At 32.6% G+C, this 14,425-nt stretch overlaps 2 protein-coding genes across 2 annotated transcripts; one reads left to right on the forward strand and one right to left on the reverse strand.

Moving 5' to 3' along the window:
• LOC134238121 (uncharacterized) lies at window positions 1-957 on the forward strand. The gene is made up of 3 exons (XM_062720244.1): window positions 1-33; window positions 200-326; window positions 419-957. Exons 1-3 carry the CDS (start codon window positions 1-3, stop codon window positions 955-957), a joined length of 699 nt encoding a protein of 232 aa, XP_062576228.1.
• A 2,360-nt stretch (window positions 958-3,317) lies between these two features.
• LOC134238122 (interferon-induced protein 44-like) lies at window positions 3,318-12,321 on the reverse strand. Its single transcript, XM_062720245.1, has 5 exons — window positions 12,295-12,321; window positions 11,113-11,310; window positions 7,459-7,617; window positions 4,390-4,558; window positions 3,318-3,644 (listed from the first exon to the last, which is right to left on the reverse strand). The coding sequence occupies exons 1-5, from the start codon at window positions 12,319-12,321 to the stop codon at window positions 3,361-3,363; spliced, it is 837 nt and encodes a 278-aa protein (XP_062576229.1). The 3' UTR covers window positions 3,318-3,360.
• Window positions 12,322-14,425: the final 2,104 nt, after the last annotated feature.

Consider the following 14,425-nt stretch of genomic DNA (forward strand, 5'->3'; position numbering starts at 1 on the left):
ATGAAGCATTGGAGGGAGCTTCATATCAGTCAGGTATTTTTCTTTAATTTTAAATAAATATTCTACTTTTATTCTTATTTTTATGAAATTGTAGAATTTAAAACAAATATCAGTCTTGGAACTTTATATTAAATCATGGAATATTATGCTTTGTTTAACATTTTAGTTTTTAACAATTATTTTTACTAATCTTATGCAGGTATCGGGCTTACTGTTGATGCTGATGTCGAGCACTTCCCAGAAGCAGTGCCTCAAGGAAACTGCAAACCTGTGCCTGCAGGGGAAATGCTACCTTCATTTCATTGACTTGGAGACAACTGACTTGAGTAAATTATAAATTGCAGCAAGAAGATAACTACTAGTACATGTTAATATGTTAATCAGTATTTATCAACTAACAAACATTTGTATATTTCAGTGCGTGGAGGGAAATATCCACATATCACACAAATTGCTGCATCAGTCGTGGGATCGGTGTCAGAGTTTTCTGCTTACGTTTACCCAAAGGTGCCAATTGCTTCCACTGCACAGCAGATAGCCGGGATAATTGTCAACAATAGTGGGACAACGACAGTCCATGGTCAACAGGTTCATGCAGAAGATCTTTCTTCTTCCATTGATAAATTCTGCAAATGGCTAAAGAGATATGCTAGTGTGTATTTGATTGCCCACAATGGACGAAAATTTGATTTTCCGATATTAATGAATGCAATGATGAACATAAAAAGCGAGGCAGAATTTTTAGACTGTGTGATAGGATGTATAGACAGTCTCAGTATATTTAAGAAGGCCTTCACTTCCCAGTCGTACAAGCAAGAAGAATTGTCCAGGACAATCTTAAACACCCCATGTGATGCCCACAATGCTATGGAGGTTGTGAAGGTCCTAGGAAAGCTGATTTTCCACACAAAATGTGTATTCAGAGTTTCCAACCAGCTGCTGTTATCAATCAAATAAAGTTCAACAGAGAAAAAGCAAAGAACGTTTCATCTTTGCATTTGCTTGTTGGTAAAGAAATCCTTAAAATAAGTACGGCAGAAAAGGTGGCCGGCTCTGGACTAAATCTGGGTCATTTGAAGAAAATATTTGAATGCGATGGAGAGGATGTGCTAAGGAATATATATTTTCGTGTAAAAATCGTGAAGGTCAACCACGTGTTACAAACGTCAAGAAAACCCTTGAGGAAATCATCCCAACATTAGAAAGTTTTTTTTTTCTAGTTGTGATTCTAAATTGTGTTAGATAAACAAAACCATGTACATTTATGCTAGGTTAGTGTTAAAATAGAGAAATAGCTAAGATATGACGATTCATGATATAAGTGCCGGAAAAACAAAGGTTGTGTCTACTGTTTCATTGTTTTTGTGTTTGTCAAGGTCACGCAACTTTTATTTTTAGCTCAAACTTGTAAACAACATTCAACTGGAGCATGCAAAAATTCTACATTTGTCAATTTCCCTCATTGTGTGTCACAGTGCCGCTTCACGTATTCATTGCATACACTAAAATTTACATTAAAAGTGTTTATATGTGTTGAAGACAAGAATTATAGATTCAAAAATGTTGTAAAACTCCTGATTTGATAAACAGTTATTGATGTTTGAATTTGGTCTTTTTGTTAGTATATGGATCTTGTAAGGTATTGATTACCCTCAGTTTTTGGCCTCGGTCAACAAATACCTGATCAGGTCAGTATACTCATGAGAAGACCTCATCAAAAGTTAATAATTGTATACTGATTGTATTGTAAAAAGGTTTACTCCAGGATTCTAAAAGTTCAAGGTGAGATGTTTTTGACCTAGCACTGCAGGTATATTTGGACTGCAAGGATGTTGAATGAGGCTCAAATTTGTAAAAGTCTAAACACAGATGTTTGTATCAATCAGTGGGAATTATTGTAGTGAAAATATTTTGGTTAGATAATCTAATTCTAATTTTATTAAAATATATACAATGTTTTTTGCTGTTATTAGGTAAATCTTACATTTTTTTCAAGGTTAAAAGGTCAAGGTCATTGTAAAATAGGCCAAGAGACTCATTTTTGCATGCCTATTAAAATGGTATCAAAATATAAATATAATCTTACAGAAGTAAGTGTATAAGAAGATAAGTTACATACCTGTCTCTGCTAATTGAACGATGATATAGGGGGTAGGGGTAATAATTGCTTGATAATTTCAAAATATTTTTTAAAAAATTTTTTATGGAAAGTAATCATTAGAGTCAATTTCTGTTGATGTTAATTGTAGCCCAAAGCACACTGGGATTTAAAAAAAATTAAAATGAAGTTGTTTGTCTGGAATGCATGCTTACCATTGAATAAGGTCAGTAAACCAGAAATAATATTAATAAATGATAATTTTTAATAATGAATTGTTTTTTTATTAATCACCTATGAAATGCTTGTTCATTCACAGTGAAAACTTTGTATTAAAGTGAAATTAAGAAATAAAAATTTTTGTTATAGTATAACAGCCCCTTCACTGTTTCTACCCAGGAGGGTATGGTTTGAAAATGCTCCATTTTTCAAATACGCCTGGACAAAATTTAATAAAAACTTGGAATTAAAACATTCAAATTGTCTTCATGAGAAAATATGCAGTATTATTCCATTCTCTAGTAGTGCTTGTTATACATGTAATACCTTAATTTGTAATTATATTGATCTCTATATTATAGAACATTTACACATGCGTTCTATATAACTTTCTCGTATTTTCAAACTGAAAAATTATGTAGCATCAAGTACAATTTTCTTTCCTGAGAAAAAATATGAAAACTAATTGCTTTATTATTATTTAATAATATAATGCACAGGCACTTATTTCTGTAATAAATATTTGATCCATAGTATAATAATACACACTATGCTATGAATTAAAATCTATTCCCGAAACAAGTGCCTGTGGTATGTTTAAAAAAAATCACTTAACACGTTATCATATTGAACTATAAATTATAGGACATTTACACATTCGTTCTGTATAACTTTCTCGTATTTTTCAAATTTATTTAGTATCAAGTACAATTTTCTTTTCTGAAAAATATGTGAAAACTAAACGCAGTTCTTACTCAAACTTTTTCTAACTGAATAGATGGATTGTGGTCATAGTGGTGGTTTGAGATGTCATCTCTCAAAGGGAGTTGACCAGATTGCACACCTTTCAGCACATACTTCATGCCTTTCTTTTGCTGATTACACATAAGAAATAAATAAAAGAAAGTGCTAAATAATTATCATAAAATCTCATATCATAAAATAAGTTCAGTTTCATTTCCATTTTTTTTTTTCAAAATTACAATTCTTTAGGTTGTATGCTGCTACTTTAAATCGTTATTGTCGAAGTTGTTAGCAAAAGGCTAATCATTTGCTGAATTGTCATTGGGGATAATTTGTCCATTTACGCGATCGTTTGCTCTCTCCATTATTGTTTTGATGTTAAACAGAGTAACCAAATCCTTGTAAACAGATGGGACCATTTCATCGCTGTAGCTAACCTGGGGGAGAACATCGTTCTCACATAGATCCAGGATGGCTGCCGCCTTCATGCAGTACTCTTTTACCATCTTGTGTCTGAACATCTGAGTAATATCCGCAATTCCTAAGCGATCGACTTTTGTCAACAGTATAACCTGAGGAATATCTATGAAAAGGAAAAAAAATACATAAAAAAGCAGTGGTGCAACGCACTTTGAAAAAATTACGCACTTTGAATTTTTTTTAAAGTGCCTTAAAATTGGGACAAAATCAAGGAACTTTGAAATTTTTCTTTCAAAGTGCGTTTAATTTGGGACCAAATCAACTTTGAAAAAATATATTAAGACTATGCAAAATTTGGGTTAGTGTTGGTTGCATGTTAACAAAGTTATACATTTTCTACGACTTTTTGCGACAACCTTCGTAGAACTGAGATGCCATTTTCAACAACTATATTTTCTACGAATTTTGGGACAACCCTCGTATTTTCAACAATTAAAATTCCTAGCTATTTGTTTGGTTTTAAAGCTAATTCATTTGGTATATGGTAAATTTTCTTTTTTAAAAATGTATACAGCTGTTTAAACCTCGATCATTTCGTTAAAGTATTTTTAAAAAATGAAAAATGGTTAAATAAATTAAATATATTTGTATTTGTTTTCAGAATATTGTTTGAAATTTCAATTGCAATTTCGTTTTGAAACATTTATATGGATCCCAACTTTATCCCTCTTAACATTAAAACATATTATTTATTATGTAATCTACAAATATCATTACATGGCATGGCATAACAGTGACAGTCAATTTAACATTTGAAAATCACAGCCCTTTTGAAAGGAACCGATCACAGTATTGTTAAGAGAGAGAAAGAGTGGTATCAAACTAAGTACATTTCTTTGATTAAATACCTTCTCTAAACTCATTTTTGATTTTCTTTAATTGTCCTTCAACCTTCTTGTGTACGAATTCTTTTACGTCTGCTGCAAAAACGTGCACAATACAGTGTACCTTGTCTTTCTCTTCGGGGTCTTCACGATACATCTCATTATTCGATTGAATTGGGTTCGTGGAGTTTATCTTATGTTAAAAAAAGGCAAGAATTATAATTTTGAATGTACACTACCTGAGGATAATTCCACATGAGTTTCATCCTTCCTGGCCCAGTGGTTCTTGAGAAGAAAATTTTTAAAAGATTTTTCCTATATATTCCTATGTTAAACTTTTAATGACCATTATGGCCCCATCATAGCCCCAGGGGTCATGATTTGAACACATCTGAATCTACACTACCTGAGGATGACTCCATATAAATATTACTAATCATGACTTTGAAATACTTGAAAAGAAAAATGAAAAGGTTTCCCTATATATTCCTATGTTAAACGTTTATCGGCAATTTTGGCCCCACCCTAGCCCCTTGGGGTCATTATATGAACAAACTTGAATCTACACTACCTGAGGATAATTTCACATGAGTTTCATCTTTCCTGTCTTAATGGTTCTTGAGAAGATTTTTTAAGATTTTTCCTATATATTCCTATGGAAAACATTGATCGGCCATATTGGTCCCATCCTACCCTCGGGGTCATGATTTGAACAAACTTGAATCTACACTACCTGAGGATGATTCCACATGAGTTTCATCTTTCCCAGCTCAATGGTTCTTGAGAAGAAGATATTTAAAGATTTTTCCTATATATACCTATGTTAAACTTTGATCGGCCATTTTGCCCCCCCTCCCAGGAGTCATGATTTAACAAATTTAAATCTACACTACCTGATGATTCCACATCTTTCATCTTTCCTGGCCCAGTGGTTCTTGAGAAGAATATGGTTTTTTTTTAAATGCCATTAATTTTTCTCTAATTCTTAATTATCTCCCCTTGGAAAAGGGCATGGCCCTTCATTTGAACAAACTTGAATCCCCTTTACCCAAGGATATGTTGAAGCATGTTTGGTTGAAATTGGCCCCGTGATTCTTGAGAAGAAGATGAAAATGTAAAAAGTTTACGACGACAACAACGACGACTACAACATGGTCGACGACGACAGACAACGGACAAATTTTGATCAGAAAAGCTCACTTGAGCCTTCGGTTAAGGTGAGCTAAAAATGAGTACTCATGACCTTCTTGTTTTAAGAAGAAGATTTCAAATCACTTTTTGATTTATTCATATGCAATTTCATTACTGATTTAGGCCAGACTCTTCCTCTGTGGTTCATGATTAAAACATGTATGAATCTAGGCTACACAAGAAAACAAAAATGATATACCATTGCCCGGCTTTCCTTTTAAAACAAGACGTGTTTGTGAAACACTTTGGCAACATATCGAGGATTTATCTTTTCTTAAAATGCAAATTTAATATTTTGGTACACAAAGATTGTCATGGTAGCCTTATGGTAGAGCGTTCGCTTCGTGATCGGGAGGCCTGGGTTCGATTCAAGGAGTCAAGGTTATTGTATCCAATGAAACGTCTTTTCACAAAGAATATTTATGTGAAGTATGAAAGTCCTAGCTCTAACCTTTCAAAAGGTATGGAACCGATCACGGTAGCCTAGTGGTAGAGCGTTCGCTTCGTGATCTGGAGGCCTGGGTTCGATTCTCGTTCGCGGCGCCGCGTCATACCTAAGACGTTAACAAAGGTAGTGACTGTTCCTTCGCCAAGCGCTCGGCACTCGAAGTGAAAGTCACGGGCCTTTCGGATATGACCTTAAAAAAGTAGATCCCGTGTCACGGTAAGGCGCTGGCACGATAAAGAACCCTCACTGCTCAATGGCCCTGAGTGCCGAGTATAGGTCTAAATTTGAAGCCCTTCACCGGCATACGGTGACCTCTCCATATGAGTGAAAAATTCTCGAGAGGGACGTTAAACAATATACAATCAATCAATCAATCAATCAAAAGTTATGGCCAAGATTTAAAATTTTAAAAAAGTATGTCAAACTTCAAGGTCAAAGTCAGAGGGTCAAAAATCTTGATATTAAATGAAAGATCTTGTCTCATTGATTAAATACGAAAAGAAAGAAAGCAGTGGTCCTTACATTAGAAAAGTTATGGTCAATGTTTGCTTTTAAAAAGAGGGTCACACTCCAAGATGAAGGTCAAAGGGTAAAAGTTCTTGGTATCCAATGAACGGTCTTCTCACGGGAATAACACATGTGAAAAATGGAAGCACTAGCCTTAACTATTCAAAAGTAATGACGAAGGTTAAAGTTTTTTATTAGTACTAAAATCTCCAAGGTAGATGTCAAAATGTTAAAGTTTTTGTATCTCATAAAATGTCTTTGCTCAATAAATACATATTTGCAGTCTAAAAGTCTTTGTATCTATTGTTCATAAGATATGGTACTTTGTGTACATGTAAACGTGGGTCAAACTCCAATTGCAAGTTTAAGGTCAAAAGGTCAAATTGTTAAATGGCAATACCCAAAGAAAGGTCTAGTAACAAGGAATATACATATGAAATATGAAAGTTAAGCCCCACTAAATGAAAAGTTATGGGCAAGGCTAAAGTTTTGTGGACATACAAACAGCTAGACATACAACTATACAGACGGACGGACACAATTAAAACTATATATCCCTAAAACTTCGTTTACATGAGCATAAAAAACAAAGCTTTCATTTGAAGAAATTTGAAGTCACTGTTGGATCAATTTATGCTCTGTGGCAAGTTTGATTGTAGCAATGAAAATAGTTTCTAGAAGTTAAAAATTTAAAATATAAAACGAGAATGACAAGAACAGACAATGGTGTCATTTTGATCTGAAAAGCTCAATTTAACCATGTTCAAGTGAGCTAAAACATAAATGTCAACAAAAGAAACAATAAGAAAGAGAAAGAAAAATAATTTTAAGCAACAGTATAATCTCTCGGCAAATGCTTTCTTGGTGCAAAAATATGGATTCGCATTAAGCTTTGCAATGTCGAAAGAATGGATTACAAAAAGAGAAACTTTGTCTTTTTTTCCTACCAAATAATTAGATTTGATAAAACCTCTGCACATCATCTTGATATCATCAGTATGTACTCCCTTGTTTTCTTCACTTTGTAGTCCCGGCGAGTCAAACAATTGAATAGGTAATTCTGCATCTTGACCATTCGTTTTGATTTTCAGCTTATATGAAATAAACTACAAAATATTAAACTGTATTTTATATTGTTGGAAAAATATTTGCAGACTTCAAAAAGAAAACTCAACAGATTTTTTTTAACTTTCCCCAATAATATTTTGTGCTTAATATATGAGAAATTTAAAATGTACATAATTTTCAAAAAAAAAATTCACAAGCAAAACCTCAAAAAATCATAACTACAGTGTGATAAATATTCTATATGAATGAAAATCTTCTATACACATAATAAAGTTTAAGCAATCAAATCTTTATATCCATATTGGCAATTTTTACGTGTATGCATTTAATTAACAATTCATTCAGGGGGATCCGACCCCCACCGCCCCCGAACTACTCATGGTCTTCTTTTTTCCTTAAGCGAGGGACACAAATTCTCTGAGGGCGACTTCGATTCGTACCCGAATACGTACTCGAGTTACTTGAGTTTCAATCGAACGACCATAGTTACTACTCAAAATACGTCTAAGACCTTATGAACTCTACCCATGCTAACCCAACCATACAGTAGGATTACTAGAGTTTCGATATGGCGGCGTCAAAAGAAAAACCTTAACGTAGGAATTATTTTTTTACTAAATATTATGTTTAGCATCGCTTATCTATGGCTAGCCCTTTTACTATTTATTCGTGAACTAAAAATTTTCTCTCAATAAGAGAGATATCTCTCTAGCATATAGAGATATCTCTGCAGCTTATAGAGATATCTCTTTGACTAAAAGAGATATCTTTATCCCTAGAGAGATAAACAAAAGAGATATCTCTTTTTGTGAGAGATATCTCTTTTACTTAGAGAGATATCTTTATAAGCTAGAGAGATATCTCTTTAAGCGAGAGAGATATCTCTTAAAGTTAGATAGATATCTCTTTAACAAGGTTAAAAGAGATATCTTTCTTAGTTAGAGAGATATCTCTTTAGATTTTCAAAAAGAGATATTTTTTTAAGCTAAAGAGATATCTCTTTTAATGAAAGAGATATCTCTTTTCTAGTGATGCTTAAAATAGAATAATTAATTCTCCACTTTAAAACGAAAGTGAAACAGGAAGTAAAGTCTCTGGAATAGTTTCGTAAATCGTTAATCCTTTACTTAAAACAAATAATAATGGTAGCTACGTTGACGAAATGCTAAAAGTTTAATATTAGTAAGCATTTATATAATCTCAAATGCAATGGACCGAATTTTCTCAGCTTATGAAATAATCATCTATATCTAATTTGAGTATTTCCGTCAATAAAAAGCTTACTTCCGGTAAAGGAGAAGTCATTTGAAATGGAATTTAAATAAAAAAAAATCTTTGCAACAAAGAGATATCTCTTTTTGCTTGAGAGATATCCCTTTTAGACACTTTCGAAAGATATCTCTTTCTCGTTAAGACGTTAAGAGATATCTCTTAAGATAAACGGAGAAAGATATCTCTTTTACTTAAAGAGATATCTCTTTAAGTAAAAGAGAAATCTCCAAAACTAAAAGAGATATCTCTCTAGGTGAAAGAGATATCTCTTTAACGTTTAGAGATATCTCTTTTCACAAAAGAGATATCTCAAGGAGAAAGAGATATCTTTTCAATTGGAAGAGATACCTCTCTAATAAAAAGAGATATCTCTCTAAGTATAAGAGATATCTCTTTCTCATAGAGATATCTCTTAAAATGAGAGATATCTCTTTAAGTTTAGAGATATCTCTATTTTTAAAGAGATATCTCTCAAAATGAGAGATATCTCTGTAATTTTGAGATAAATTTTGTTTTCCGAATAAATAGTAAAAGGACTTGCCATACTTATCCTTAAAAGCAAACTTCAAAACGCACTTTCTACATGAACGCTTTATAATTTAAATGAATATATGTTTATTTGATTAGAATTTTCAGGCTTACTGCCCGACAACAGCAGAGACATGAATTCAAATTCGAAACCAATAAAGTTCAGAGCTGAAAAAGAAAAAAAAAATCAACTGCAGCAAAAGCTATAGAGAAAATTAACTAACAGATGATGTAAAAATGGACCCATTCGACCGCCTTTTAAAACTCATTGAGGAAATTTATTTTATTTTTGCTACCCTTGAAACTCATATGTGTTGGCTTGAAAACCACATGTTTGTGTAAACGTCCGGTTATGTGACGTTAACCAAGAGTTATACTCGGGTATGAATCGAAGTCGTCCTGAATTAGCTTGTTTAGAAATTAGTCCCTTTGACCTAAACAATTAGAATATAAGTATGGGTGGTAATACTTTAAAAAAAAATATATTTCATTCTAGGAAATGTTTGTCGATCAGGACACAAGACTGAAAAAAACTGAAAAACCGCGTTTAAACACAGCCATCGGCACTAAAGTCAATGTATTAACAAGGAACATCCAAACGATATTTAAAATTATTCAATGTTTTGTAGTTGAATATGGAATTCATTTCACGAGTTGGACAGGATATTTTGATATGTTCACGATTGCGAAGCATTAGTGAAAATATAAAAAAAATCCTGTCTCATGAGTGAGTTTTTAAACTTTTAAAAGTTTATTACATTTTCTTTGATTTCCCCTTTGCCTATTTGTCTTTTTTTAATACAGACAGAGGCTATAGGACGTCATAGTTGAGACGTTGAGACGTCATAGCTAGGAAGCTGAATGATTCGAGATTGAAAACAGTGTAAACATAGATTTCAGCAACATATTTGGGGGGAACTTTAGCAGTCTTATTCTCTGTCAGAATGGGATAACTAACTCTCTCTCTCTCTCTCTCTCTCTCTCTCTCTTTTATATATATATTATTATTACTATCCAAATGCAAGGAATATTTTTACAAACACTCTTCGTTATGCCAAGGTAAATCGAGAATTTTACCGAACTTCTGATATTTTTCACACTGTGACAGAATATCATTTAGATATTTTTTTTTACACTGTGACATATATCACTTTTGTATAATAGATAAATTTCAGTATTTCACTGTTGAAAATGTAATAGAATATCAGAGACTGGCAATTTTTATTACTTACTGTGGCAGAAACAACTAAAAAAACATTGAAACATTCAAATTCTTTGTTCATTGTTTTTTTTTCCCCCTGATTGATAAATATCACAAAATATTTCTGCAAATTAAGCACGATTTATACATATCAAACTGATAAATTTAAATTCCAACGTAAATCATGCGAAATTATGTTCACATAAAAAACGCACGAGTTTCACTTAAAAAATTAATTAGGACATTCACATGACATTCTTATGTGGAACTTTCCGCATGGTTTTTGTATGATTTTTGCATGAATATTAACATGATTTTTAAAAATAATTTTTTTAATGAAATCTTAAATTTATGCATCAATATCATAATGCAGTCTTCTTTATTTTTGAGTTTTTATCTCTTTCTTTTTTGAAGTGCATGGTATGAAGCATGTGTGCATAATTTATCTCAAAAACATTGATCTTTTAACACCCTTTAATATTATTATTTTTTTTATCAAATATCAAGCCAGAAATTTCCAAAAAGCACTTACCCTTCTTGTTAAACTTTCTGCAGTCATTGGTCCAACTGGAGCTTGTTTAATAACTCTTCCTTCTTGTAGTAATGCTGTCAAACACGCATTAACAAAGGATGATTTTCCACATCCAGTTTGTCCGAGAAGTAAAATATTTAAGGTTGTGTCGTTTCTAGGCTTAATCTCCAATATTCTTCTTAGAAAATTTTCTTTAATCTAAAGAGAAACCGGAATATTTAGGAAGAACAGTCCTTGTCCAGTCTTGATTTTAGGGAAAATGTACGTTTAACCTTGATAACACACAAAAATGTTTATATGTAAAGCAATAGACTTTCAAGTTGTTGTGGAAAATGAATTGAATCATAAAACACGTAGGAGAAGAGATTTGAAGAAGAATAACAGACCACTAACACTTATGGATTGAACGACCACATACAGCAAGTTTTCACAATGTTGTTGTACATGTAGCAAGACATGAAATAAAACATAGAACAAAGTACTTGATAATTCCCATATGTCGACATTTTTTCGTCGTGAAATTAAAGAAGTGGACTCGAGAAATAAAATTGGATACAAAAAAATGAAACCCGTGTATTTAGATTTAGAGTTACATGTATAACACTGATAAGTAATAATCTATATATCAATTTAGTACATGGGACTAGACTGAATCTGGGTTTCCATATTCCGTGCTCCATATTTGGTCAGGGGAGGGATCTGAAAGTAACAGTTTTAACATCAAATGGAATTGAGTATAAAGGTCTGCAAACTCTAACATCAGAGGTTTTTTTTTTTATTGTCACCTGATTCTTTCGAAAAATTGCTAAAAAAAGCTTTTGATGCAAGTTTCATTATCTGTTTTAATGTCAGACAAACGTGGATAACTACAATTTTTGATTTTTCAAAATAGTAGTAATTGTTTAGATATTTGTAAACATTGTCGTTTTCACTCATTTTTCAAAACATAGGATGAATATTGTGAACAGAGATTTTTACTGTCACATGTTTCTGTAAAACAGTGTAAACTAACCCCAAAATGATGTAATTCAATTTTGCTATGAGTCAGAAAGTTAATAAAACATCATCAGTGATAATTTGCTTAATGTTGACAAACAGTACATTGGTTGGTGTAAGTCCTTGTCGCAAAGGACGGTATCCATTTGTGAGGCCGATTATATGACAAATTAACAGCAAGGATACCATAGGTTGACCTTTATCTTCCGCCATAACAGTGCATCAGGATTTTTCATCTATAGGAAAAAAGTTCTTTGAACCTGTAACCTGCATAGCTCGCTAGGAAAACATTACCTCAATGTATATTGAATAACGGAAAAATTTTACGACCTGCTATATTTTACTTATTTTTAGGAATTTGATAAATTCGTAAAATTTAAACGTGTAAAATTTCAAAGAAGTAAAAACATTCAATATCTTATGTATTAAAGTAATGTTAATTGCCATTAAGCTTAGAACTGTTGGTAATTTTGAGCAATATTCAGTTGAATATCAATTGGAATCATTTACATGTAGGTAAATTTTGATTTACTAGCATGAATTATACAAGCATCGCCAATTACCTGTAAACTCTGTAATTAGTACTTTTCGAGACGCATAGATTGTTATAATAATTTATTTAGTATAGATTTGTCTTCAAATCATACCCGATTTTTAAGTCTTCTTAAAAGCAGGAATATTAATTGATTGATTGTATATTGTTAAACGTTCCTCTCGAAGATTTTCACTCATATGGAGACGCCACCACTTGCCTGTGGAGAGCTCCTAATTTTGTCCTATACTCGGCACTCAGAGCCATTGAGCAGGGAGGGATTTTTCGTGCCAGCACCTACTGCGTCAAGGGATCTTCTTTACGATTTTATCCGAAGGACCAGTCTCCACGTCTCACAGTGTGATTCGAACCTACGACGTAAAGATTGACTCCTTACTTTGCGACTCTAGAGCAGATGCTCTAACTTCTGCGCCACGCGGGCGTTTACATACAGGAATGAATGAGAGGCATGTGTTATATAAAGGTAAATAAACAAACGGATTTGAATTCGTTGAATCATTATCAAGGCGGGATAATGTTTTTTATATTGCATTGTCCAGAAACATTTATATGAATGTAAATATATTCAAACAATCATTGGATTTTTTCCACCGATGACTTTAATTTAATATGGACATGCGCAATTCTTAAAAAAATTAAAGCGATAAAATAAAAATCACACTACTTGAACCAAAATTCGTACAAAATTTAAAGCAGTAGAAATAACCCGTTAAGAGAGGGTTGTCCGAGTTCTACCAATTAGAAATTGGTATACATATGCATGATAACCAACATTTTATATATAATGAACATTAATGCCATGTATTATCTCTATAAATAATATTTTTATCTTTGATCAATGAATTATTCAAAATAGCTCAACAAAAACAACGCCAAAACGCCGCTCGTGCAGGTTTTAAATTTGTTCTGGAAACGTGCATCTTTCAGTGAAAATTTGTTCAATGCATAATTTGACATTGTATTGATTTTCATTTCGTTGTGGAGGTTTCCGTTTCACACTAGTTACATTAAGGAATAAATGAAGAAATTCATTCTTTTTTTAGAATAGACAATGCTGCATCCATAAATCTAAACACTCGCATAGTTTGCGACGGTGTCCACTTTTGACATCCAGTTCTCGACTTGATTTTGTCATTTTTGGAGGTCTACTAAACGCGTCTACTATCGCACTATCGTACGACAAGTCGGCTATTGTCATATTTGCTTGTTTCATTTAGCGTCAGTGTTGCTCTGCATTTTTGACGCTTAATGATATAATTAACCGGTGATTTAGCATTAGCGGTTGAGAATGCCAGTTATTAATGCACTGATTGATGCATTAAGCGTTGAAACGCTAAATGTTATTTGTTTCATTAAGCGGCGTTTTATCATTAGCATTTGCTACAACGCAGGCTTACTCTCACTTCCTGCCTACATTATGGAACCAGCAATTTGGCCATAAAATATCTGTTTAATACAATTCAATTATAATTCAATTATACTCGATGAATTGTTAGGGGGGGGGGGTAGACAATATTTTCCATCTAAATCGGGTTATATCATCCCCATATTTTGAAAACGTACAGTGAATTTGTTGAATGTTTCTAAAATCTAACAACCAAGCTCTATGATAAACGTAATGACTTAAACTTTTCTTTCGTCAACTTCCCTTTCTTAAGCAGTAATATACCATCATCACCTGCATACTGAGTGTATATATCTGAGTTAATTCGACATGCAATAGTATTCTCTACGTATGATTATTTTATAAAAAGGTAAATTATT

The sequence above is a fragment of the Saccostrea cucullata genome, unplaced genomic scaffold (genome assembly GCF_032062105.1).
Source record: "Saccostrea cucullata isolate Sc308-1 unplaced genomic scaffold, CSIRO_AGI_Scuc_v1 ctg3283, whole genome shotgun sequence".
Lineage (NCBI taxonomy): Eukaryota > Metazoa > Mollusca > Bivalvia > Ostreida > Ostreidae > Saccostrea > Saccostrea cuccullata.

Excerpts from the sequence above, each read along its gene's own strand:
- LOC134238122 (XM_062720245.1), bottom strand. The coding sequence starts at position 12,321 with ATGGCGGAAGATAAAGGTCAACCTATG. Across the intron at positions 7,618-11,112 it reads CAGAAAGTTTAACAAGAAGG|TTTATTTCATATAAGCTGAA; the intron begins GTAAGTGCTTTT and ends AATATTTTGTAG. Across the intron at positions 3,645-4,389 it reads CAAAAATGAGTTTAGAGAAG|ATATTCCTCAGGTTATACTG; the intron begins GTATTTAATCAA and ends TCCTTTTCATAG.
- LOC134238121 (XM_062720244.1), top strand. The coding sequence starts at position 1 with ATGAAGCATTGGAGGGAGCTTCATATCAGTCAG. Across the intron at positions 34-199 it reads GGGAGCTTCATATCAGTCAG|GTATCGGGCTTACTGTTGAT; the intron begins GTATTTTTCTTT and ends AATCTTATGCAG. Across the intron at positions 327-418 it reads CTTGGAGACAACTGACTTGA|TGCGTGGAGGGAAATATCCA; the intron begins GTAAATTATAAA and ends TGTATATTTCAG.